Source organism: Equus quagga, chromosome 16 (assembly GCF_021613505.1).
Source record: "Equus quagga isolate Etosha38 chromosome 16, UCLA_HA_Equagga_1.0, whole genome shotgun sequence".
NCBI lineage: Eukaryota > Metazoa > Chordata > Mammalia > Perissodactyla > Equidae > Equus > Equus quagga.
The window spans coordinates 2,521,771-2,546,213 of record NC_060282.1 but is presented as its reverse complement, the minus strand read 5'-3'; the positions used below and the strand labels follow the sequence as shown (position 1 = coordinate 2,546,213).

At 62.7% G+C, this 24,443-nt stretch overlaps 1 protein-coding gene across 1 annotated transcript in view; it reads right to left on the bottom strand.

The window, feature by feature from the left end:
* Window positions 1-6,962: 6,962 nt before the first annotated feature.
* Window positions 6,963-24,443, bottom strand: part of TSNARE1 (t-SNARE domain containing 1) — a 167,917-nt gene continuing 150,436 nt past the window's right edge. Inside the window, exons 13-14 of the mRNA XM_046642025.1 lie at window positions 22,339-22,445; window positions 6,963-7,095 (exon numbers count right to left, since the gene is read on the bottom strand). Of these exons, the coding sequence (XP_046497981.1) occupies window positions 22,350-22,445 (96 nt within the window). The 3' untranslated portion in view covers window positions 6,963-7,095; window positions 22,339-22,349. The remainder of the gene's footprint in view (window positions 7,096-22,338; window positions 22,446-24,443) is intronic.

Genomic DNA, 24,443 nt, shown 5'->3' with positions numbered 1-24,443 from the left:
GCTCCTCAGCTGGTTTCCCAGCCCAGCGGCTCCAACCGCCCGGCTGACCTCGTTTGTGGTGGCTCCAGTGAGGCCAGAGGGGATGGGCTGGACGACACCCCCCAGCCTGGATCTTCGTGGCAGGCTCTGGGGCTGAGCTCCCAGGGCCAGGCTCGGCTTGGGGCTCCCTCTCGCTCGTCCCTCCCCCTTTCTCGCTCCCCTATTCTTGATTCTCCTTTTCGCAGACGTGCCGCCCAGAGTGGAAATGGCATCTGGGCTTCTGCAAGGATCTATATCCCAAAATAGCAAAAAAATCACCATCGTGCAAGGATTTTTCAGGCAGAGGTGATGTAGGATGGAGTTATTGGGTACCTAATATATGGACACATCTATTCCCCAGCCGCCAAATAAATCCACTCGGGGGCCCCAGGAAGCTGTTCATCTCCCAGGTGCCAGGGCGGGCGGCGGGAGGGAGCGCTGCAGGCAGAGCCGGGTTCTGGGCCAGCGCAGCTGGGGCTCCCACGCCTCGGGGCCCTCGTCTGTCACAGGCAGGTGACAAACCCCCTGCCCCACACTTGTGTCAGGGTCAGGTCACATCTGGTCAGACATCCCTATCCACACCCCACATCACAGATGGGAAACTGAGGCCCGACAGGGGCGTGAACTGCCTCAGGTGTCCCAGGCATCGGGGTGGGCCGGGCTGGGCCAGGACACCTTTCCTTCAGGCTCTGAGGAGAGCCCTCGGCGCACACGCACACGTGCACACAGAGACACACACGCATACGTGGACACAGACACACGTGCACACAGAGACGCAGACACACACGCAGACAGAGATGCAGACACACGTACGAACACGCACATGCATACACACCCACACACAGAACACTTTCTGTTTCATGTTTAGGGGGTGGCCGTGGGCTCTGGCCTCTCGGGCCTTGGGGCCTCACCTGCAGGAGTCAGCACCTGGCTGCCTGGGTGCTGAGGCCTCAGCCCTGGGGAGACTACGACGCCTGTCCCTTCCATGGCCTCATTGGGTGGGATGTGCCCGCCCCTCTGGGTGGGGTGAGGGGCTCTGGGAAGCTCTCCCTGCCCCACCAGGCCTCCGGGGGTGCCTGGGGGAAGAGGAGGTAGGAGGCAGGTGCTCCATAGGTGGGTGGGGGCAGAGGGGAAAAGGCCCCCTGTACAGCCACCCATCTCCGGGACCCCGCCCCAGCTCCCGTGCTGCCCAGCAGCTGGCACTCGGCAAGGTCACAGCCCTGTCTGGTTGCTCTGAGCCTCATTGTCCTGTCTGGAAAGCATGGCTGGGGCTGGTTCCCACCTGCTCGCCGTGTTGGCCCATGGCTGGCGTGGAGCCGGCCCCCCGGAACAGACTCCAGAGCGGACAGTCCCGCTGGAGCTGCAGGTGGGGAAGGTGACGAGCGGAGGGCGCGTCTCGCAGGCGGCTGTGGCTGTGCGTCAGAACAGGAAGGGTTCTCCAGGCGGGACAACATGGGGACACTGAGGGTGGAGGGATGGAGAGGGGACAGTAGCCCAGAAGGCCACAACCCAGCGTCCAGCTGCACTGATGAGATAGGCGCAGAGGCCACAGCTCTCTCTCACCCGATCGTACACAGAATGTCACCACTGCAGGAGCCCCAGGCTCTCAGGCCCACATCACAGATGGGGAAACTGAGGCCCAGAGAGGAGCAGAGGTTTGTTCAGGAGCACCCAGCAGAAGCACAGGCCCTCAGAGCTGGAAGGGGCCTCCCGCCGCCTCCCTCCTAGCCGGGCAGCAGCAGGGCCTCCCGGACCGGCCCTGCGCTGAGCCCACCGGATCAGAGCGTGGATGGTGTGGCCTCCTCGCGGGCGACATGTTTTGTGGGGACTTCAGACCACAGGCGTGGGCAGCCTGAGGGAGGACAAAGGGAAGTGGGACCGAGAGCCCCAAAGGCCCGGCAGCTCGGGGGGCCTGGCCACCGTGGATGTAGCAGTCCATTACCCTCCAGCTGCTGAGGACAAGCGCGAGGACAATTAGGCTCGGAATTACCAGCGGAGGAGAACATTAAGAGAAAAATAAATTAAAGAAATCCGTTCGAGCTCCGATTGTGAGACAGTGTATCATAGTCAATTGAATCCCAAATAATGGTTGGCCCCTCGTCGACTGATTTCAGCGAGTAAACAATTTGGGTATTTAAATCGGATGCTTGTCAGGGAAGGGAGCAGGCATTTGGTTAAAGGGAGGAGTAAAAATGTCAGGTCAAAAGTTGGCCCCGGACCTCTGATGTCGCTGGGCTGCCAGTCGGCTCTGGGCTGGAAGGAGGTCATGTGTTCCTGCCCTGCCTGCAGCTCAGATGTCACCTCTGGAAGCCAACCTAGACCCCAGCCAGAGCACAGGGCTACTGCTCCATGTCACCTTTGTTCCTGTGTGCTTCTACCACTGTGCCTCCCACAGCAAGTGTGGCTCCTCTGTTCCCATGTATGAAATCCCCACCACATTGGGAGCTTTTTGTGGGCAGGAGTCCTGGTTTACCTCCTGAGCCAAGCCCAGGTAAGAAGGGAGCACTTAGAACATGCAGCTGTAAAGAAAATAAAGGCATGGATGGATGGATGGATAGTGGGGCGACGGTTGGGCGAATGAGCAGATGGGTAGATGGATGGATGGGTGGACGGTAGGGGATAGAGTGATGGATGGATGGTTGGGTTGATGGTTGGGTGGGTGGATGGATAGATGGATAAATGGGGCATGGATGGGTAGGTGGATGGATGGGTAGTTGGTAGGGGGATGGATGGATGGCTGGGTGGATGGATGGATGGATGGACGTGTGGATAGATGAGAGGATGGGGGATGGATGGATAGGTGGGTGGGTGGATGGATGGATGGATGAGTGGATGGATGGATGGGTGGGTGTGTGTGGCTGGAGACATGCTTAAACATACTGAAAAGACTAATGGGTGTTTTCTGAGCTCTTGGGGACAGCGGCCACTTCTCTTGAAGAACTTTTATGCCTAAGACCTCACAGCCTTTCTTATCTTCCAACCAAGAAATCTTTCAAAGCCAAAAAAGCGGAGTAACACCTGATGCCCAGGATCTGCTGGTCTGCCCGTCACCTGGAGCAGCAAGCCTTGAGCACAGTGAAGAGGGCTCCTGAAGACGCCACCAGGAGCACCCGCCTCAAGGAGGGCCACCGTCCTGCAGGATGGGCATGGGCTGGAGCTCCTTCTCCCTCAGCCAGAGTGACAGAGATTGTGCCTCTCAAGTTCCATCCTTCCCCAAGTCACGGCATTTCCAGCCCAGGGCCTGCCCGAGTCACTGCCCGAGGGAGAAGCATGTCTACTGGGGTCACAGTCCTGGCTCTGCTGCAGTGGGGCTGAGACGACCACCTGTCCAGTGCCACTGAGTTAACAGGCAAAGAGCCCCTGGACACAGTGGCCAGGGGATGGCAGGAGGCCTGAGGGTGGGGCAGGGAGTGGAGGGAGCGCAGAGGAAGTCCTGGATGCAGCTTGGGTTACATGCCGTCCCGACGAGGATGCCCCAGCCCCATCAGGCAGCCCCCCACGCCCTGAGACCCTGAGGATGAAGACTGAAATCGCGTCGCAGTAAAGAACACCCAACAAGTTGAGGTGGAGGTGCTGGGGGAGCGGGGCAGATTATATTTTCCGCAGATGGCCGTCTTGCCCCTCTCCCAACAGAGGTGAGGGCTCTTTCCTCTGCCCTTGAACCTGGGCGGGCCCGTGACGCTCCTCGAAATCACAAGAGCTAGGAGACTGCTAAGCGGGGGCTCCTGAGAGGATGCAGCTTCGGCCTGCCTCTCCCTGGGACGAACCCTCCCCAGGACCAGCCACCACGCGGTGAGGAAGCCCGGGCCACAAGAAGAGGACGTGGGGGCATCTGGCCTGTAGCCCCACGCGGGTCCTGGCAAACAGCCAGCATCGCCCAGCAGGCATGTGACTGAGCGAGCCTTCAGGCACTTCCAGCCGGGCACAGAGATGACCAGTCCCTGTGGGGCCCTGCCATGGCTGCAGACACGGGGTGACTGCTGTACCCACACGGGCCCTGCCGTGGCTGTGCACACGGGTTCACTGCTGTACCCACACGTGTGAGGGATGGTTTGTGACCAGTCACCCGATCTGTAACAGGAACCTGCTGCTGTGGGTCCTTCTCTGTCACATATTTAGTGCATCCACTCCGTGCTTTCTACTCTACACTCCATCCCAACAACATGAGCCCAGGTAAGCGGCTCACATTTGTCACCTAGTCCACACCTACGGGATACTGTGCTGGCTGGTGACAGCCCTGGAGGCCCTGGATGAGGAGCGAGGTACATGGCTGACAGTGGGGTCCATCCCCTTAGAGAGGAAAGGCAATTTGTGTCTTCTGTCTGTTTTCGCCGTTTTTAGCCTCAGTGGTTTCTTGTTAGGTGGAGGCATTGCTGACATTGTACGTTGTACAGTGCACACCCTGAGCCACAGGGACTCCTCGTATGTGGCCCCCATCCAAGGCTGGCTCAGCGGGGGCTGCAGCAGACCCCTGGCTCATAGCCCGGGGGTCCCTGAGGTGCCCGGGGCCATCTCCTGGGCAGAGGCCCCATGGCAGGGTCCTCACGGGCTCCCGCAGAGAGCAGGTTGCCAGGCCCAGTCAGAGCGGGTCAGAGTCTGAGCCCCGGCACTCGGCAGGCATGTCCCATGTCCCCTCACAAGCCCCACTTTACAGATGAGGAAACTGAGGCTCAGAGCAGGAGGGGGCTGTGAGCGGGTGGGTGGGATCTGAAGGAGAGCTGTGGGTTCCGGCACCCGGGCTGTCCTGCTGTACCGAGGTGGCTTAGAGGAAGGCGAGGGAGAGACGTCAAGGGGCGGGAGGAGGGACGTGGACTCCTGAGACTCGATCTCCATCCAACAGACACTTCCCATGCGCCTGGCATGTGCTGAAGCCACAGCACATGCTCCCCGAGAGGAAAGGTCAACCATTCCGACCTCCCTCTGGGTTTCCCAGAATCCTGTCTGGCCGGGCAACAAGGAGGCGGGCTCTACTGTCGGCTCTGTTGCAATGTGCTGTGTGACTTGGGGGAGCCTGTTCCCTCTCTGGGCCTCCCAGGAGAAGGAAGGCCCTGCTGGTTCTGGGAGGTGCTCCGTGGTTACCATGGGTCATATCAACCCCTGTCCGGTCCTGTGCCCATGCCGGATGGGCACCCACTGGGCAGGCCTCTCGCTGGCTGGGGCCAGCTCAGCCTGGACAGCTGGCACGGATCTCTGCCTCCCAGCTGCTCCAGACGCCAGGAGCTGAAGGTCATGCTGACACCTTGCTCCTGAGTGGGAGGTTCAGAGCCCTGCCAGGTGGTGGCAGCGGCTGCCGACGTCAGCACTGTGCTGGGCACCCTCCTGGCCCCGTGCTGCCCTCGTCCGCCCCCCTGAACTCTTCACCCCAGGACATCTGCTCCCTCCAGGGCCGCCCTGAGAAGTGCTGAGGACGGGGCCAGTGGTGGTGCCCAGGCCCCTTGCATCCCACGGGAGTGCTGGCCAGAGACCCCCCGTCTCCCTCCTCCCTGCAGCCAAGCCCAAGCCTCAGCTCCCTGCAGGCAAGCCCTTCTCTCTGAGCTCAACTTCCTCATCTGTAAAGTAGGTCACAGCCCAGCCCAGGGACCTCAACTTGCAGGACCCCGAGCCAGTGACCTCCACCACTCAGGATCCCCCCCTGGGCGGGGAGGGAACTGGACAGGTGATTGCCATGCCCCCCACCCCCCAAACCAGGGCTTTCTCTGCCCCAGGGCACCCCCTCCAGGCCTGTCCTGAGCTTGGCCAGCAGCTGCCAGCCTGTGGGCTGGGTCACCGAGCGGCTGGCGCTATGTCCTCCCCTGCCCCTTGTCTGTCCTCACACCTGCAGCCAGGAGGTGTCAGATCCAATTTACACCTCCTCCGGACACCCCGGAGCCGGGCAGCCAGCGGCCACTCGGCAAAGCTGAGGAGGTGGCCACAGCTGCAGCCCGGGGGTCTGCCCACCCCCACCTGTCCCTGCTGCCTGCCCACACCTCGGTGCTGCGCTTCTCAGGCCCCTGGGGAAGGAGAGTGAGAAACTCAGAGCTTCACAGAATCTTTAAAAGCCCCAGCACCCAGCAGTCTTCGAGACAAAACAGCTTGGATCCTGAATGCTGTAGACCCTCCACACACAGGATCGGGGCTAGGGGAAGGGAAGGGGGCATCTGCGCCTCCTGCAGGCCTTTCCAGAACGTGCCTCCCAGGGGAGCTCACTATCTCTGAGTCCCTGGACCCCGCCTTCCCTGGGGGTCTGGTGTGCAGCCCCCACCCCTGTGCGGTCCTCAGCTCTACGGGCCTGGGAGGCAGGATGCTGACCCAGTGCTGTACCGATGGGGGCCTCCGTCTGCCTGCCTGGCACCCACTCCCCACGGCGAGAGGGGCTGCATCCTGCTCTCTCCGCCCCCAGGGGCCTCTCTGGCTGTAGCCCCTCCTGCTTAGGGTGCCTCCGTCACTCCTGCAGGAGATGGGGAGCCTGGGAGCAGCCCAGGCCAGGCTCTTCCCACCTGGGGCCCTTCTCCCGGCCGCATCCCTCGTCTGGGCACCGGGAGGCAAAGGCGCTGTGGAGCTGGGGGCAGCAGGGGCCTCAGACCTGCGTCCAACCCCCGCCGCCATTGCCAGAGTGGGGAAACTGAGGCCCAGGGAAGGCAAGGGCTGTGCTGGGCCCTCAGGGAGGAAGGCACAGGCCCCGCCTCCACCCAGGCCACAGCCCCGTGGGGAGGGCGTGGCTCCTCCTGGGCCAGCCCCTCAGGTGGAGAGGGGAGGCACCCTGGGCCACCTCCATCGGCTTCACACCCACGTGGCCACCTCACCCAACACACACACTCACACAGGTGTGCACTCTCGCGTGCACACACACGTAATCACACTCATGCTCACACACCCCTGCCACCTCCCCTCCCCGCAGCACAGCCCCAGAGCCAAAAGGTACCCCCTCCACCCCGCCCACAGATGGAGACAGACAGGCACGGGGCTGGCCAAGCAGTGGCGGTTTATTGGGGCAGGCTCAGCCAGGGGCTGTGCAGAGGCGGCGGGGTCAGCACACAGCTGGGAGGCAGGCAGGTGCGAAGCTCCCCAGGGTCCACGCAGGCCACGTGACAGCACGACCTGCAAAACAAGAGGACCCTTCAGCTCCCAGCTGAGAAGGCAGAGGCTCCGTGCAGCGAGGGCGAGGACCGAGGAGGAGGCCAGTGCTCCAAGAAGGCAGGGCTGTCAGGGCGGGGGCCTCGCCTCCCTGCTCGCTGGGGCTGGGCCGGTCATGGAGTCATAGGCAGCAAGACTGTCCTCGCCGCCCTTTCCACTTGCCAACTATGCACCTGCCCCGGGGAGGGGGCCCGGATGACCAGTCTCCATTTCACGGAGAAGAAAACAGCCCTGCCGTGGTCTCAGGTGCCAGCGGGGACTCTCCTGGCCCTGGGCAGGCTCCGCCAGGCCTCACTACCGTCCCGCCCTAAACATCCGCGCCTGCCCTGTGCTCCATCCCTGCCCAGCCATCCTGGCCCACTCGTCCTACTCTTAGTGTGGTCACGGCTTCCACCTGCCCTCAGAGCCACACGCCTGGGAGATGTCCTTGGCTCCTCGCTGACCCCTCCGCCCCCTGCCCAGTCCTTTGCTGCCGGTGAACACTGTGCAGACCTGGGGGCTCAGCGGAAGGCCCCTCCTGTGGGCGCCTCTGCAGCCCCTCATCACATGGGCCCCTTGGAATCACCGGGACTGCCCGGGGCCGGGGCGCCCTGCAGCACACCGTAGCTGTGTGGCAGCAGGCGAGGTGGCTGTGCTTTCCTCTCTGTACTTCTCCACGTTGTCCACATTTGTTTACAGTGAGCGTGTCTCACTTTTGCACAAACAATAAATGTCCTTTCAAAAGAAAAACTGAAGGTCCCTATAAAAGCCGACCGAGGACGTCATGCCCCCTGCCTCGCCACAGGCAGAGGGAGCTGGAGACAGGGTTGCCGAGTCCCCGGGGTCATGAGGCCAGATGGGACTTCTCGCAGGAGAGAGGAGACCCCAAAGGACTCGGTGACAACACCCAGCTCCTGGGAATCGGGCCGTCCCTGCCGATGACACCTGGAGACAGCCAGGCGTGGTGGGAGGGGCCGGAGGTTGCCTGGCCCTCTGCAGGAACTCAGGATGCTGAGCTGTGATGCTGGAGGCTGCCCAGAGGGTGGGCTGCATGAAAGGCAGGTGGGTTTCTGCACAGCCACGCGGACAAAGGCCTGCTGCCCGCCTGGGTCCCGCCGTCCTGCTCAGCCCTCGGGCTCTGCGCGGCCTGTCCAGGATTCTCCTATAACATGTCAGCCCCACCTCTGGGCAGGCCTCTCAGGGCTGGGACACAAGGCCAGCGTCTAGAGACTTCGGGACTCCAGACAGCCTGACTGACCACACAGAGGCCCTGGGAGGAAAGATGGGGACACTGACAGCAGCTGAGTGTGACTCAGGCTCCCGGCCCCTTCCCAGTGGCCCCTTCCCCAAGTGGCCTGGTGCTGGGCTGGACGGGGCCTCCAGGCACAGACAGATGAGTCAAAGCAGATCTGATCTCCCCATCTGAGCTGCAGGGTCACCCTGGACCCCCTGTCCCTCACCCGAGTCCAGGCACGAGTCCAGCGCTCTCCACTCTCAGCACATCCAGAGTCCCCTCGCGGCCCCCCGACTTGGCCCTGGGCCCTGTCTCCTCAGCCCCCCACATCACTCTCCAACAGCAGACCTGGTCAGGGCAGGGTCTCTCCCCAACACAGCCAGGCCCTCCGGCCCCCTGCCCACTCTAACCGGCGCTGGGCCTCTGCTGTGGCTCTGCTGGTCTCATCCCCACCTCACAGTATTGGCATGCTGCTCCCTCTGCCTACAATGCTTTTCCTCAGAATTCCCTCTAATGAGGGTCCCCAGGCACCCTGTGGAAATCACCCCAGCCTCACCCTGGCCCAGCATCGGGGACCATGTGTCCCCGCTTCCCCGATGCTCCCCAGCCCAGGGAGCAGCTGCAGGATGAAGGTGGGGGGCGCCCACAGATGCTGGCAGGGGTCCACAGATGCTGCAGTGAAGGGCTGATGCGCCCCGGGGCTGCCATGAGGGCGGTGGCCATGGCCCCTCCGTGGTGGTCACTGGCCAGCCCCCTGCAGAGGCCCGAGGAAGCAGGACCTCCACCTGGCACAACCCGGGCAGGTGGAGGTGGCTGCAGCCTGTAGACTCACTCCCCTGGCCTCCCCACCAGCCCCTCTGCCCCGGCCAGGGCCCTAGTGCCTGGCAGCAAATGAGGCCGCAGGGAGGATGCCGACCCTTCCCGGGGCGTCTCCTCCATCCACTCTCTCACCTGCTGGGGGACTCTTCCCCCAACACACCTGGGGGACACGGGTCCCAGGGAGGAGAAGGGCAGGCGTGCTCCAGGGGAACAGTGGTCCTCGGGAGGAAGGCTGGGGCTCGCTCCTGAGCCCCCCAAACACATGCCTGTAAAGTGACCACCACTCACCCACTGGGGTGCCTTCCGAGGCTGCACCTCCCCTGCCACCCCACCCCCGAGAACCCCTCCCTGTCCCCGCTCAGGTTACTCCGGCGGCTCCTGGCCCCACCTGGTGCCCCTCCACTGACTGCTCCATCTGCCATTCTTGTGCCCCAGCCTCCCCAGGGCCACACAGGGGGCCCCAAAGCTGCTGGGGGTCAGGCAGAGCCACGCCCTCCAGAGCTCGGTCTCCTCGTTGGTAAAACGGGGCAGCTTTCAGCTGGCAGCCTCCCCGACCCTGTTGGCTCTGTGCGACTCGGCCCTTCCCCAGGCACAAGGCACCGGCTGGGACATGGGGTGGTGAAGACCCTGGCTGCCCTGGGGTCCTGTGCAGGACCACCTCGCCCTCTGCCTGCCTCTGTGGATGGAGGGCACCTGCAGCTGAGTGGCTGTCTCAGGGGAGGGGAAATGGGGAGGACCCACCCCCTCCCCAGCTCCCCCAGGCCCCGGGTTCCTCCTGACCCGGCCCCTTCATCCTCAGGGCTTGGGGCAGAAGCAGCCCCCCCAGCACCGTGCCAGCATGCCCTTCAACCCCCAGGCGCCCAGCCTGCGGCTCCCTCCTCTGCGGGCTGAGCCTCAGCCATATGGCACTTCAGTGGATGCTGCTGGGGAGACTTTTGCATCCAAACAGATGGGCAGATGCTGGCAGAATATGGAAGGGACTGGGGTGGAGAAGGTGAGGCCCCCACTCTTCCTGAAAGGCTGAGCTTCAGGCACTGGGGGCCGCCTGAACTGAGGGTCCCAGATGGGCCTCTAGGAACCACACATCAGCAGGACCACCCTGTCCTGGAGACAGTCTCCCAGGGCCATGGGGCAGGAGGGTGTCAGTCCATCCCGGCTTTACACAGTCCTGCTCAGCCTGGCCCATGCCCACCCCTCCCGCCGGTCAGCGGCCTCTGCATGCCTCTGGCCTTTGCTGGGGCCCCCACGGCCGCCCCTCCCCCGTGGTCTGCCTCCAGACCCCATTTTGGTGTCTGCCCCATGTTGCCCATCACCTTTCAGAGGACCCTTACACAGGGCCACTTCCTCCCGTAGCCACCTCTGGCACAAACCCTCCTAGTCCTGTGTCCACACTCTGGCTCCTGCACTCCTGGGACAGAGCCTCGGCCAGAGTGCACGGCCCTGCTGAGGGCAATGGGGCTCTGCCTCCCTCCCTCCCCGCATCCCATCCCTCTCGCCGAGGGGAGGGGTCAGCAGAGGAGCAGAGTCAGGTGGCCTGGGTTCGAATCCTGACGCAGCCATTTTCAGCTGCATATCCTTGGGCTGGGCACTAACCCTCTGACCACTCCCACAGCTTTAAAATGGGCCATGTTTGCACCCACCCTTCTGGTGATGCTGCTTCTCCTCTCAGGGGACAAATATGCATGAGCATCCACACGCCACACGCTGGCTGACACCGCAGACGCCAGGTGGTGAAGATGGCAGGGAGGCGGTCAATGAGCACTCACAAAGAAACCGCTCAGAGAATGGCAGCGAGTAACAGGGTCAGCCTGGGTGGTTCCTGCTTGCGGGGGCCCAGCCCAGGGAGGGCTCCGGTGCACCACTGACCAGCTGTGCCACTGACCAGCTGTGCCACTGTCCATGGTGCTGAGAGTTCAAGGACCACCCAGGAGCTGGAGCGGTGGCCGAGGGCCCAGGGCCGGGCAGGGACATCAGGAATGGCGGGCAACCAGATTCGGGGGCCGAAGGAGGAGGAAACAGGCCGCCAGCCACAGACAACTAAACAGTCGATACACGATGATGGGGGACCCTGAAACCCCTGGAGCCAGACGCCCAGGCTCTGAGCCTCACTTCCCCCTAGTCAGGGGAGCATAGGTGTGTCCTCCCTGATGGCTGACCAAGGCCAGGACGGTGGGTGGCACAGGGCAGGTCCAGTCCTCTTTCTCTCTTCCAAATCCTCTGGGAACCATGTGGTTTCCGGCTACTGCTGGGAGTGGTGGCAGGAAGGCACCCTCCCTCCCCCTCTGCCCACGTGCCCTGAGCCCAGCTCGCCCCCTTCCCTGCCCTCTGCACACTGCAGCCCCCCGCCCAGCACCCCACCCCCCCAAGGCCCTCCCTGACCTGCAGGCCCTCGGACCTCTCCCCAGCCCTGGCCAGCGAGCGATCACACACACCTCCCCAGCAGCGGGTGGCCTGGTAAGTGGGAGGCCACTCTTCCTGGTACCCAGGCGAGCCTCTGGCCCTAGGAGGGCTCAATCCCCATGACTGTGGAATGAATGAACAAATGAACGGACAAGTGGATTGGGCCCGAGGGTCATCTGGCCCAGACCCCCCGCCCTGCCCTGAGCTAGCTGGGGCTCAGAGAGGTTTGGGGGCTTGCCTCGGGTTGCTCTGCAAGGTAGGGGCCGGCACTATCCCCCAGGCTGCCCCTCCTCCTCTTCTTCCCCTGGGCATGGTAGCTGAGTGTCCCCCACCCCCAAAAGCTACCCTGTGCAGGGTACTCCTGGCCCAGCCGTCACACCTGTGCTCCAGTCCTACAGCTGAGGCCAGGATAGGAGGAGGCCCCTCATCTCGGCCTCAGACATTCAGGAGGGTGGGAGCAGGGAGGCGCTGAACATCTGCAAGGAAAGGAAAACCTGTATATTCCCAGCACGGGGGAAGCAGCAGGCTGGGATCCCAGCCCCAGCCCTGACTCGCCCACGCTCCCCGGCCGTGTGGCCCCGGCCCCCACAGCCCCTCTGGGCGCCAGGCACCTGCTCTGTAAACAGGCACTAACGCTCTATGGCACAGTGTTTGCTGGGGCACGGAACCCACAGGCGTGCAGCGCACAGGGCAGGCCCACCCTCACAGCACCGGCCGCACATGTCCTCCTGGAGGCCAGCAAGGCCTGGCTCATCCCCGAGGCCCCAGCCCCACCGCAGGCCAGGGCTCGGCCTGAGCAGGCCCGATAAGTGCCCCTGAGTCCAGTAATTACAGCGGAAAACAGGGATGAGACATGTACCAGGCGCCTGCCCGCACTAGGGGATCCACCTGGACTTTCTCATTTGTCCCTTGAACAGCTCCAGGCAGTGGGGACCCAGCCTGTAAGGGGAGCTGGGACTCGGCTGGCCCCAGGTGTGGCCTGCCCTCAGAGGCTCAGAGGGAAGAGGAGGTCAGTAGGGAGAAAAGTGGAGGTGGGGAAGGAATTAGGCCGAAGTAGTCAGCGTGTGACCAGGGTCAGGGCTTACCGTCTGACCAGGATCATAGCTCAGCATGTGGCCAGGATCAGGGCTCAGAGTGTGACCAGGGTCAGGGCTCAGAGCATGACCGGGTCATACTCAGTGTTCACCCTGGAGCACTGCCTTTTGATTGACCGGGGCCCGACCAGCCTGTGAGCTCACCAGGCCTTGTTGGGGCCCAGGCAACACATAGAGCCTGGGTTGGCTCACTGGCGCTCAGGCACTGTCCATGTCCCACAGATGTGTCACTTTCTCATCCACTCACCACTCCGTGAAAAGGCACTGGCCACCTTCCCTCGATGAGGATCCACGCCCAGACCCTGTGGGCACCCTCCTCCTTTCATCAGCCTCGTGTGCCCTGTCTCCGCCAACGTACCCCAGGGCTGGCACGCCGACCGTCGCCCTCCTGGCCAGAGGCTCGGTGTGCATCAGTCCTGCCCTGGAAGGGAGAGTCCCGGGGCCGGGCAGGGGAGTGCCGGGTGCACACACATTCTGCTGGTCCTTGCTCGCTGGTGACATTCTCTGAATGCTTATTAGAAATTAATATTTAATTCTCTTCTGTGGATTTAGCCTAATTATTCAATTTATTATTGCAATTACTGAGAAGCACCCAGAAGCAAAACTGCTTTCTTTGAGTAGGGAGATGGGGGGGGTCGCTCTTGCCAAGTGCCCCTCCATTCTCAACCTGCTTGTCTGGCAGACTTTGCCCCAGGGGTCCCTCCCAGCCACTATGTCTCTCTTTCTGCAGCGACCGCCTCTGTTCTCCGTCAGGACAGGCTTAGAACGCCCCTTCCCAGCATCCTCCCTTCAGGGGGGCCAAGACCCCGCTTCTAAGGGGAGTCCCTGAAGGCAGAACTCCATCTCCTTCTGCATCTCTATGGGGTCTGCAGCCTGGAGAAGCAGGCGGGGGCACGTGGCTGGGTGTCCCCCCTCGCCCCTGCGTGGGCTCTGCCCAGGCCCCGGCAGTCCGCCCACTGTCCTCATAGCCCTGCGCTGGGGGATGACCGTCCCAGCTGCCAGAGCCAACACCAGAGCTCCATGAAGTTAGGTGACTTGTCCACCCAGGGGACCTGTCACCCAGGGGAAACGGCAGGGCAGGAGCTCAAACCCAGGGCCATCCCAACACACCGCGAGGTCCTTCCTCTGCACGTTGCCCTCGGACGAGGTGTCCATGCTGTGCTACTGGGGGCTCACACCCCCTGGGAAAGCCCCAAGCTCCTCCCTCACTGCTCTTCTGCCGTCCGTTTCCTGGGGAAGATCAAAGGCCTTGGGGCCAAGATAACACCTCCTGCCGCCTGGTGACACAGGACTGGACGGCTGGGCAGCTGACCCTGAGCCCTGCCCTGAGGCCGAGGTTGGCCGGCTCTGCCCTTCTCACTGCCTGGATGACCCCTCGGAGCCTCAGCCGACATCCGTCAGGTGGGGCCTCAAGCCCCCGGCTCCCGTCCTCCGGTCTCTGAGGGCCCAGCACCCTGGTACAGCCCAGAGGCTGCGGTGTGACTGTGGTCACTGCAGGGACAGTGTGGCCCACGGGACACGTGCTGGCCCAGCGCCAGGACCCAGAGCACCAAATCCAAGGCCCCTGCCAGCTGGGGGTGGAGCGAGGCAGTGAGATGGACAGCGAGGCCCGGGCTGCCCCAGGGACACAGACGTGCCAAGGCCACCTCTCCAGGAGCTGGGACGGGGTGGGCCCTCAGGCCTCACATGTCCCTCCTCGTGATAAGGACAAAGGCCTGGAGGCCCAGGTCTGGGGGTGTCGTCTGGGCCTGGCTGGCTGGGTCAGCAGGCAACTCGAATCCCTGTTTCAGGGTGTGTGGTGGGGGCAGGTCCGTGACCAGTCTGGGGACAGTTCCCGGGAGATGGAGCAGGGTCAGTGTGCAGAGGAGCGGGACGAAGGCCAAGACGGGGTGAGGAAGGAGGAAACGCATGTTTATTGTGTACCAACTGTGTACACCAAGGGCACCAGGGCCTCACTTGGGCCTGACAAACACCCCAACAAGGTCGTGGACTCTCAGGCCCACCCAGGAGGACATGGGGCTCCATGCACGGCCCATCCAACACCACAGGCAGAGAGCCGCAAAGCGGGGGGCGCCCAGGTCAGCTGACCCCAGCTGCAGAGGACAGAGTCCCAGCCTGTGACCCCAGGGCCCCTGTTCCGGCCACAGAGCCCAGGCTGGGACCAGGAGGACTCAGCACCCTCCCTCCCACCCTGGCTGTGTGGGCTGGAGCCCCCGTCACGCCCACCAGCTCCTCCGGCGCTCCTCACACACACAGGCCACTTCCTGTGCGGGCGCCAGCCTGTTTTGCTTTTTATCTTTTCCACCGTTTTCCCGGCGGAGCGCCATTCCCACAGGCTGGCTGGGCCTGGCCCTCCTCCCGTGACCACCTGCCCAGCTGTGGGGGGAGTGCCAGGGGCTGGGCCAGCGCACTCAAAGGGAAGGGGCCTGCGTCAGTCCCTGTTAGGGCTCCTGCAGGCCCACAAGGAGGGAAGGCTGCTCCTGACAAGAGCCCCCAGGAAGCCTCCGGGCCCCTCTCCAGGATGCGTCCTGCACAGTCCATCACGGCCCGGCTCTTGGCTCGGTGCTGCACCCACGGGGCCTCTGCCTGGGCCATGCCCTGGGCCTGGAGGGCCCTCCTCCTTGTCTGACAGAGGAGCCCAGACCAGCCTTTCAATACTCAGCTCTCAGGGGCCGCCTCCTCCAGGAAGCCCTCCTGGCAGAACTGCCCTCTCCTGGCTCCTGCTCTCCCCCTGGCAGTTCAGCACCTCAAGAACCTGCGTCTCCTCGGGGCTGTGAGCTGCTCAGGGCGGCACCGGGTCTGAGCTCCACCTGCGGCCCCCCGGGAGGGGCTGGGGCTTTACTGAGTCAGACAGACGCGTCACCGCCCTCTGGGCTTCTCTGAGTTGTGCCCGTGTGCCCTGCCCTAGGTGACGGGGAGGACAAGGCGAGGCCCTGCTGGCTGGAGGGCCATGTGGGAACAGGAGAAAAATGGCCAGCCGTGTCTCGTCTCCATAAACAGAGGGGGTGCACGATTGTGACAGTGAGGACAGTGACAATGAAGAGCCGCAGTCAGTGAGGTCAGGCCTCCTCTGGGCCAGGCACCCGCAGGCCTTCGTCGCTAACGCTCAGGGACTCTGAAAGGTAGCACTTATATGCATCCATTTTACAGATGAGGACACCGAGGCCCAGATCCGGGCCCTGCTGGAGCCCAAGGTCCTTCTGCTCCTCAGCTCTGCCTGCCGCCTTGTCCGCCTGTCTGTCCCGCCTGCCCTGCTGACCCGGAGCTCTGGGAGGCCGCCTGGCCCTGGCGGGGGTGGGGCGGTGGTTCCAGGTATAAACCCCTCCCAAGCCACAGGACGCCTCTGGAGCCTCCTGGCCCCCCAGGGCTGGGCTGGCCCCGCAGCACACACATGGGCCAGAGCGAGGAGGGCAGGGCTGCCCAGGGTCCCAGAGACCAGGGACAAGTCCCCAGGCCTCTGACTGGCTCAGCAGAGAGCCATCGTATAACTCATCTCCCAAACTTCTGAGATGGAAGGTGTCACCACCAAGACCACGCCTGAGGACCGGCCCCGCTGCCCCACTCGGGCCAGCTCTGCACTGTCCCCCTCTGGGTCACACAGACCTGCTTATAAACCAGCCCTGGCAGCCCTATTGGCGTGACCTCAGGCGGCCACTTCACCCTCCGGGCAGCGGTTTCCCCAACGGTCCCAACTCCAGAAGGATGGTCTCCATGAGGCCCACTTCTGAGGAAGTCCCTTCACCTCTCTGCCTGTCAGGTGTCCCAGCTGAAAAATGGGGACATGCCAGCTCCTCCTTCAGGGCCAGGGGGAGGGCTCTGGGAACGCAGGACACGTGGACCACAGCCGTCTCCTGCCCGTCCAGGACGACACGCTCAGCCCTCATTCAGATTACAGACACCGCAGCCCCTGGGAGGGCGAGCAGGCCGTTAGAGGGGGTCTGTGCATCCAGACCTCGTACACGTGCACACACACACAGGTGCACAAGCAGATACGCACGTGAAGACACCCGAGCGCACGTGTGGCACAGAAGCGCGGACGTGGAGATGCCCACTGCACGCTTCCCAAATGGAAATCAACGGCTTTGAGGTCGATATTTCACGGCTTTCAGAAAACATTAAAAACACGATTTGAAGGAGCCTCCATTTAGCCCCTTAAATTTTTTATGTTCATGAAAAATACTTCATCGGCTGTGGCCCAGATGCTGTAATTCTGTTTATCGGAGCCCTGCCCTGGACTCCGCAGGGAGGCAGGCTGCACAGGCACCCCTTCCCGGGCCCCTCCACTCGTGCACCCTCACTTTCTGCGTCCTGCCCCGGGCCTGGGGACCCGAGAGCTCACGGCCCACGGGGCTCATGGACGCATCCACGGCGACCACAGTTCAATGTGGAAAGAGGTCCGCGGGCGCAGGGCTGGAGTGTGGGCGCCCAGGAGGACGGGGGGGGGGGGTCCATCCAGATCCCAGGGACTCCCCTCCTTCCACAAGCTTCGCCAGCCCCTTCCCCGTGAGAGCCGCGGCTGAGACCTGGGCATCCGTGCTACCACGGCCAGCCGCACCCTGGGCACAGGGACCCAGCGTCTCCCGCAGCCCGGCCGCTCCGCCCCTGCACTGCCAAAGAACCACAGCAGGCCCAGCCTGAGCTCCGTCCTCCAGATACACGGTGCTGCGGGCACAGTGCCGGCTCACAACCACCGTCACTCCCTCTTCCTGGCGCTGGAGACAAGTCCCTGGCCTGCTGCAGCCGACTGTGCACCCCTGGATACGGCCTCCTCAACACGCAACCTCGCCAGGAGGGGCTCTGGAAATGGCAGCACTTTCCTGAGTGGGAAACGGGGAGCCACAGGAGAGAGAGCAGGGGCGAGGCTGGGCCCCAGGAAAGAGAATGGGGGAGAGGCTGGGCCCGTGGAGACAGAGCAGGGTCGAGGCCAGGCCACCAGAGAGAAAGAGGGGCTTAACACAGAAAGGTTTCCTGGTCTGTCCTACTGTCCTACTGTGTTGTCCCAGAGGCCTGCCAGAGCTGAGGACGTCCAACCCTGACCAGGGCTCAGTCTACACATTGCTCAACCTGGAGCCCTGACCCTGCTCACACTCTGAGCCCTGACGCTGCTCACACACTGAGCCCTGACGCTGCTCACACACTGAGCCCTGACCCTGCTCACACACTGAGCCCTGACCCTGCTCACACACTGATCCCTGACTCTGGTCACACTCTGAGCCCTGACCCTGCTCACACTCTGAGCCCTGACCCTGGGCACACTCTGAGCCCTGACCCTGCTCACACTCTGAGCCCCGGTCCTGGTCACTAGCTGAGCCCTGGTCCTGGTCACAAGCTGAGCCCTGACCCTGGTCCCATGTTAGCCTTCATGTTGGCTGTAAACCGAGTCCAGGGACTCGCAGGGGAGTGAGGCTGGCTGGGCGCAGTCCTTCCCCACTCTGGAGTTCAAGGGACTTGCCCTCTTTGGGGGTCACTTGGTGGCAGCAGCTTCTCCAGCTGAGTGTGCACTTATCCCGATTCTCCTCAGGCCCCCGTGAGGACCAGACAGGAGGGGACTTGCAAGCTCTTGGTAAACATGGAAGAGCTGAGCCCATGCGGGGTCACAGCCATGAGAACCCAGATGGCCAGGGTGGCATGGGGGCTGCATGGCCCCCTCAGAGCTCCCCACATGACACGGCCTCACTGTCACACGGAAACGGGCACGTGCGCCCAGCTGTTGGTGTCATGGGCTTTTTCCAAGTCAGGGAGCCTGAGCTCCTCCCTCGGAGACATCTTTCTCCACAGAAATAATAACCCCCTGCATTTGCATAGCGCCTTCCCTTCCTCACAGCGCTGTTTATATTTAGCCATCATCCGCCTCTGTCCTCAGAGCAACTCAGCAGCAAGGGGAGGATTGCAGATGCCCCAGCCCATCTCTTGCGGGAAACTGATCCCAGAGGGGGTGAGCCCCAGGTCCCACAGTCAGACCCCGGCAACTGTGCCCGGCTGGTCACAGACAGTGTCCAGGGGTGCTGGGGCTGGGGTGTCTCTCCCAGCTTGGCTAACACACCAGATGACGTGTCCCTACGTGGGCTCAGGGCTCCACCAGCCACAGCGCCCATGACGCCCACACTCACAGACCCCCCGCATGGCCTGGGTGGGAGCAGCACCTCCTGGCTTGTCCTGCAGGCGTCTGAGCTGTCCCCAGCCCCACCTTCTCCCCGCTATTGGTCTGTGAGCAACTAGAAGCCAGAGGCCTCTCTTGCCTTCTCTGGGCCCAAAGGTCACATAAGTGGCCACTGGCTGGCCACCTGGCCTGGGTCTCAGCCACACCAGAGGGGACAGGGGCCACTGCTTTTGGCCAGGCAGCTGCAGCCAGGGGCCTCACTGGAGGGGCCCAGTTGTCCTGCTGTGTCTGCAGGAGCTGGCTGTGGGGCCACTGGCTCGAGGCCCCATCCTCAGGTTTCCTCTGGCACGGGGAAGGGCTCGGGGGTGCAGGCTGCCTGGCCCTGGGGTGGGCTCCAACCTGGCTGTGCAGTGGAGGGTGAGGCCGAGCAGGGAAGGGGGAGGGGCTGGGTGGCCTTGATGACCCCTAATAGCTGTGGGGAAGGGGAGGGAGGAGGGAAGCCGGCTGGAGGACCCAGGACACCCCTGCCCAGCTGGGCTGTGCGGGAGCTATTCCTACCCCAGTTCCCAGAGTGAGGGGAGGGCCAGTCACCCTCATCCAGACCACCAGGAATCCGGTCTGCTGTGCCCAAACAGCCCTCTCCAGGCCCATCCCGCACTCTCCCTGGGCCCCGCCGGACGCTCCCCATGCAGACATGGGCCACAGCATCAAGTCATCAAGAGGCTCCCTGGGTGCCCAGCCTGCCCCTGACAGCCTCTTCCACCCTTTATTCCGACTTCAGCAGGTGAGGGCACCTGGCTGGGTCACCACCAGGCCCTGCGTGACCTCAGCCAGCCCCAAGCCTCCCTGGGCCTCGGCCTCCTCCTCTGAAGAATGGGGCAGCCACGCTACTGACGTCCTTCCCACAGGCTGTGGTGAGGATGGCCCACGTAACGTGTGTACCAGCTTCAGGTGTCACAGCAATGGAGCTGTGTCAGTGTCCTGGGGCTGCCGGCACAAAGGACCACCCATCGGGAGCTTAAAACAACACAAATGCATCTTCCCACAGCTCTGGAGCTCCCGGCATTCCTTGGCTTGCAGCCGCATCCCTCCTGTCTCTGCCTCCGTCTGCACATGGCCTTCTCCCCATGTCTCTGTGTCCCTCCTCTTCTTGCAAGGACACCAGCCATTGGATGGGGACCCCCCGACTCCAGCACGACTCCACCATAACTCACCACACCTTCAAAGACCCTGTTTCCAAATCGGGCTCCATTCTGAGGTGCTGGGGCTAGGACCTGGACACGTCATTTTGGGGGACACAAGTCAGCCCGGTGCAGGGGTTGCCATTGCCACGGTCACTGTCGTTATCACAACAGCTGGTTTTAGGCTTGGCTCCACGGCGCATCAGCGAGGCTAGGAGGTGGGTGTGCGCTCCTGAGTCTGCACACCCCACTCAGGCCGGCGCTGAGCCTGGAGGCGGAGGCCTCTTGGGGCTGCCGGCTCCACACTCCAGCCATGCCTGCCGCCTCGGCCCAGCACCTGGTCCTGCTCACACCTGCTCCAGTGGCTTGTTCCCATGTGGATTCTCCCGGGAAACCATCTGTTTAGAGGACTCAGAGTGGGGAGGGAGGTCCTGGAGGCACCCTCAGGGACAGGGTTCCGCCCAGGCCCCCACACCCAGAGCCCCCTCTGGCTGCCCTCTCTGCTCAGCTCACTCCCCACGCTAAAGAGCACCAGCTTCGGAGCCCTAGCAGGAGGGGCCAGGGGACAGGCTCCCTGCTCTGGAGCCTCAGCTGGGGACGCCTGGGCTGGGGCAGGAAGCACCGGCTCCCCCAGGCAGAAGCTCCCCGAGAGCCTGGCAGGATAACGGTCAGTCCCGTGCTGCAGCTCTCCTCGAAAGCAGGCACACCACAGCCCTGCCCACAGTCCCCACTGGAGAAGCTCCAAGCTCCAGGTCCAAGATGTTAGCAGCAGAACCTGAGCCGACCCCAGTGAAGCCAGGCCACTTGGGGTCTGCAAGTGTCCTGCTCAAGGTGACCTTGGGACGTCCTGCTGCAGAGGGAGGGACGGGCTGACTAGGAGACGGGGGTAGGGGACACGTAGCATCTGGTTCATGCTGTGTGCCCTCAGGGAAGTCGGAGCCCTTCTGAACCTGGGCCGGGGGGCCCTGCCCATCGCGGGAGGCGGGGGGGACCAGTCTAGACAATACACGTGCAGTGCACACAGTAGGCTGACAATAAATGTGAGTCCATTTTCCCCAAACTCCACCCCCATCCTGGCTCCTTGTTCTCCTGGTGGCGTCCCAGCCTCGGGGACAGTGTCATCCAGTCAGTGGCAGCCGCCAAGGACAGGGCTCGAGACGGCATGGCAGCCAGGGCTCCCTGCCCTCACTTTGAATCTCAGCCTATTGGGGCGGCTCTTGCCGTGAAAGTGGGCACTTCCAGGGAGACATCTGGAATCCAGGAACCCAGCAGCGCCCTGAGGCATCTGACCCCTGACCATGCTCTCCTGCCACTGCCATGGTTCTGGCCTCATCTCCATCTCTGCCCAGGGGCACAGCAGCCCTGGCCTCCCCATCCCTCTGCACCATCCACCCTCTCCTTGAAGCCAGAGGGAGCCTTCTAACTGCCAGGGCACCTGGGTGCAGAAGCCAGCTCCTGAAAGGGCCATAGTGGTCTCCCTCCTAGGTCCTGCACAGTGGGGTGGCCCCTCACAGTGAGCGGAGTTGGCCCGAGTTAGCATGGGATATTGCAGAAATGACTGAGTGTGGTCTGCCAGCCTCGAGGGGTCTCCCGCTCTGGCCCCACACGGGAGGAGCAAGATTAGACCTGGCTCTTCCTGCCCCAACTGGGTCGTCCAATGCTGCAGCCTGGCCGACATCTGACTGCACCTCCGGAGGGAGCCTGAGCAGAACCGCCCGTCCAGCCACTTCTGAATTCCTGACCCACAGAAACAGTGAGATAATAAACGCTTATTGCTGTTTTCAGCCCCCAAGTTTTACGCTAAGTTGTTACACAGCAATAGGTAACTAGACACCTGCTTAACACTCTGTGGTGGCTCTCCACTGTCAGTCAAGGCCCTTCACACATTCTGTCCCAAGCGGCTGGCCCACTCCAGCCCCTGCTCAGAGCCCCGTGCCCTGGGAACACCCAAACCCCCCAGTCCCAGACGTGTCTCAGCTCCCATTCTTCCTTATCTCCAGGAGCCAGTGAGGCTCCCTGACTAACCGTCCCCTAGGGTCCTGTCTCCCTTCCCCTGGGCTCCCAGCACACGCCCACTACACGATCCAGTGTGTTCTGCTCACTGACTGCCCCAGGGGAATTTCCAGGCATGATTTTCCAGAAGTGAATGCTTACACAAAGGGAGCTTCAGGTTCACCTGCCTCTACAGCTGGGAGTTCCAGGAAAAGAGGGTCTCCATCAGCCATGTTCATGGCTGGGTCACCAGGGCCTGGCCTGTGCCTGACACAGAAGAGAATGGATGGATAAATGGATGGATGGATGCGGGGAAGGAGCATGGATGGACTGACAAGTGGATGGATGGAGGATGGATGGCTGGACAGACGAGTGGGTGGATGGCGTGGGGGCAGGTGGGGCACTTACCACAGGTGGCCTCACTTTCGGATAGAGGTGGCGATGATGAGAATGATGACCAGCAGGACGGTGACTCCTGCCGACAGGAAGTAGCACTTGATCTTGCGTCTCTGCAGCTGGGAGAGAGACAGAGGCTGTTGTCCTGGCCCCCTAGCCTCCCATCCTGGGGGCATTTGGCTCATGCCTGCTTTGGGCTGTGGCATGCAAGGGGCTGGGCCCATCCTGGGGCAGGGCCCAGGCAGAACCTGTCCCTCGCCAGGGCCTCTGCCCTGAGCTAGCACCTGTGTTCATTCAAGAACTGCTCTAGGCTGGCCCCGGACCCAGGCCCACCGGAAGGAGGCAGGAGAGCCATTGAGGTGGCGGAGCTGCAGAGGCAGCCAGGCCCGGGTGTGACTCCCAGTAGCCCCCTCAGGCTGGGGCATCTCAGCCACATCCATTCTTGGGGCCTAGGATTCTTCTGTAAGCAGAGGAGATGCCATGGACACCAGGGGGACATTGGAAAGCCTTGATTAAGATGATGCGTGGAAAGTATGCAGCCTAAGGTCTGGGAAATACCAGACACGTAGCCCTCACCAGACGGTCTTCTTCTCACTCCTGTGTGTCATTGTGGCCATTACTAACTCAACAAGTTCTGGGTCCCACCATCAAAGGCGTCATGGAGGAGAAGACACACCGATCTGAGCTGGGAAACTCATGGGAGGTCGGAAGGCTTCATAACAAAAGGGGTGCCTCATCCAGGCCTGGGGGTGTCGAGGACTCGCCAGCAGGCCAGAAAGAGGTAGGCAAGGGACCAGGCGAGAACTCGGGGTAAAAACAGGAGCTTAAAATAACCTGGTAAGTCACCAAGTGGCCACCGGGGTGTAGGGCAGGGAAGGGAGACGGGTGGCCAGGCCAGAAGAGGGTGGAGGGGTCTGGGCAGCACCCCTGAGACAGACGGAAGACGCTGAGGAACTCTGAGCAGGGGAGTGACATGTTCAAGAGTGTTAGTGAAGAGGCTGCTGGGAAAATGAAGGAGAGGACGGGTCAGAAAGGGAGAAGAAAGAGGGACACGGTCAGGAGGAAGACAGGGCCATGGATGGGCAGGGCCTGGGGCAGAACAGGGAGGGTCAGATGGGACAGAGGCGCACCAGCAGGGGATCCCCAGAACCTGGTCATGACCAGATATGCGAGGGAAGTGGAGTAGGGAGGTCAAGGACGAGTCCCCAGGTTGCCCATCTGGGTCATTAGGTGGATGTTGGGGCTGGTCATTCATTCATCCATCCTTTGTCCCACCCACCCATCCATCCCCCCACGCCCCTATCCACACACCCCCCCACCCATCCATCCATCCTTCCATCCATCCACTTTCTCAAGGTGGCTATGGATTGGAGGTTGGAAGTGGAGCACAGCAACTCAGTCGTGGAAGGGAAGAGGTGGGTGGGGATGGGGAGTAGTCAAGGAGGGCTTCCTGGAGTAGGTGAGGCTGAACTTAGGTTTTGGGGGGTGGTGTCCACAATGAGCTTTGGGGTGAGGATCCAGGTCCTGCTCTAGGCTGGTGTCTCAGACCTGCTGGGTTTTGGATGCATGACCAGCCCCATCTCAGCTACCTCAGTGTCACTGCACTTTGGGAGGGACCCATACACCAGTCTGAAGATCAACCACCATTGGAAGCCCTGGGAGCAGGTATTGCTACCTGTGTTCTAGGCCAGGACACTGGGCTCAGAGAGGTTAAGTGACCTGCCCAGGGCTCCACGATCATGGGGGGCAGATCTCAGGTTCAGGTCTCCCTGCCCCCCCCCCCCAGCTGTTGTCATGAGTCACACTGTTGTCCAGACATTCGAGCTGCGTGTGGGAGGGGGGCAGGGAGGGGCCGAAAGGCCCAGAGCGAATCAGATGCAGCCATCAAGGAGCTCACGGCTGGAGTGGGAGGGCAGCCAGCAGCCCACAGCCCTCCTGGCAGGCGGAGGGCTCAGGGTCAGACCACGAGAAAGGGGCCCCGAGAGCTTCAGGACCCGGGACAGCGCCCACCGTCCCCGTGCTGCGGGCTGGGGCCAGGGGTCTCTGCCCCATTCACTCACACTGCCCTCACCCCAGCACCGAGAGGCGGGCCATGTGGACACCCCGGTCTGCAGATG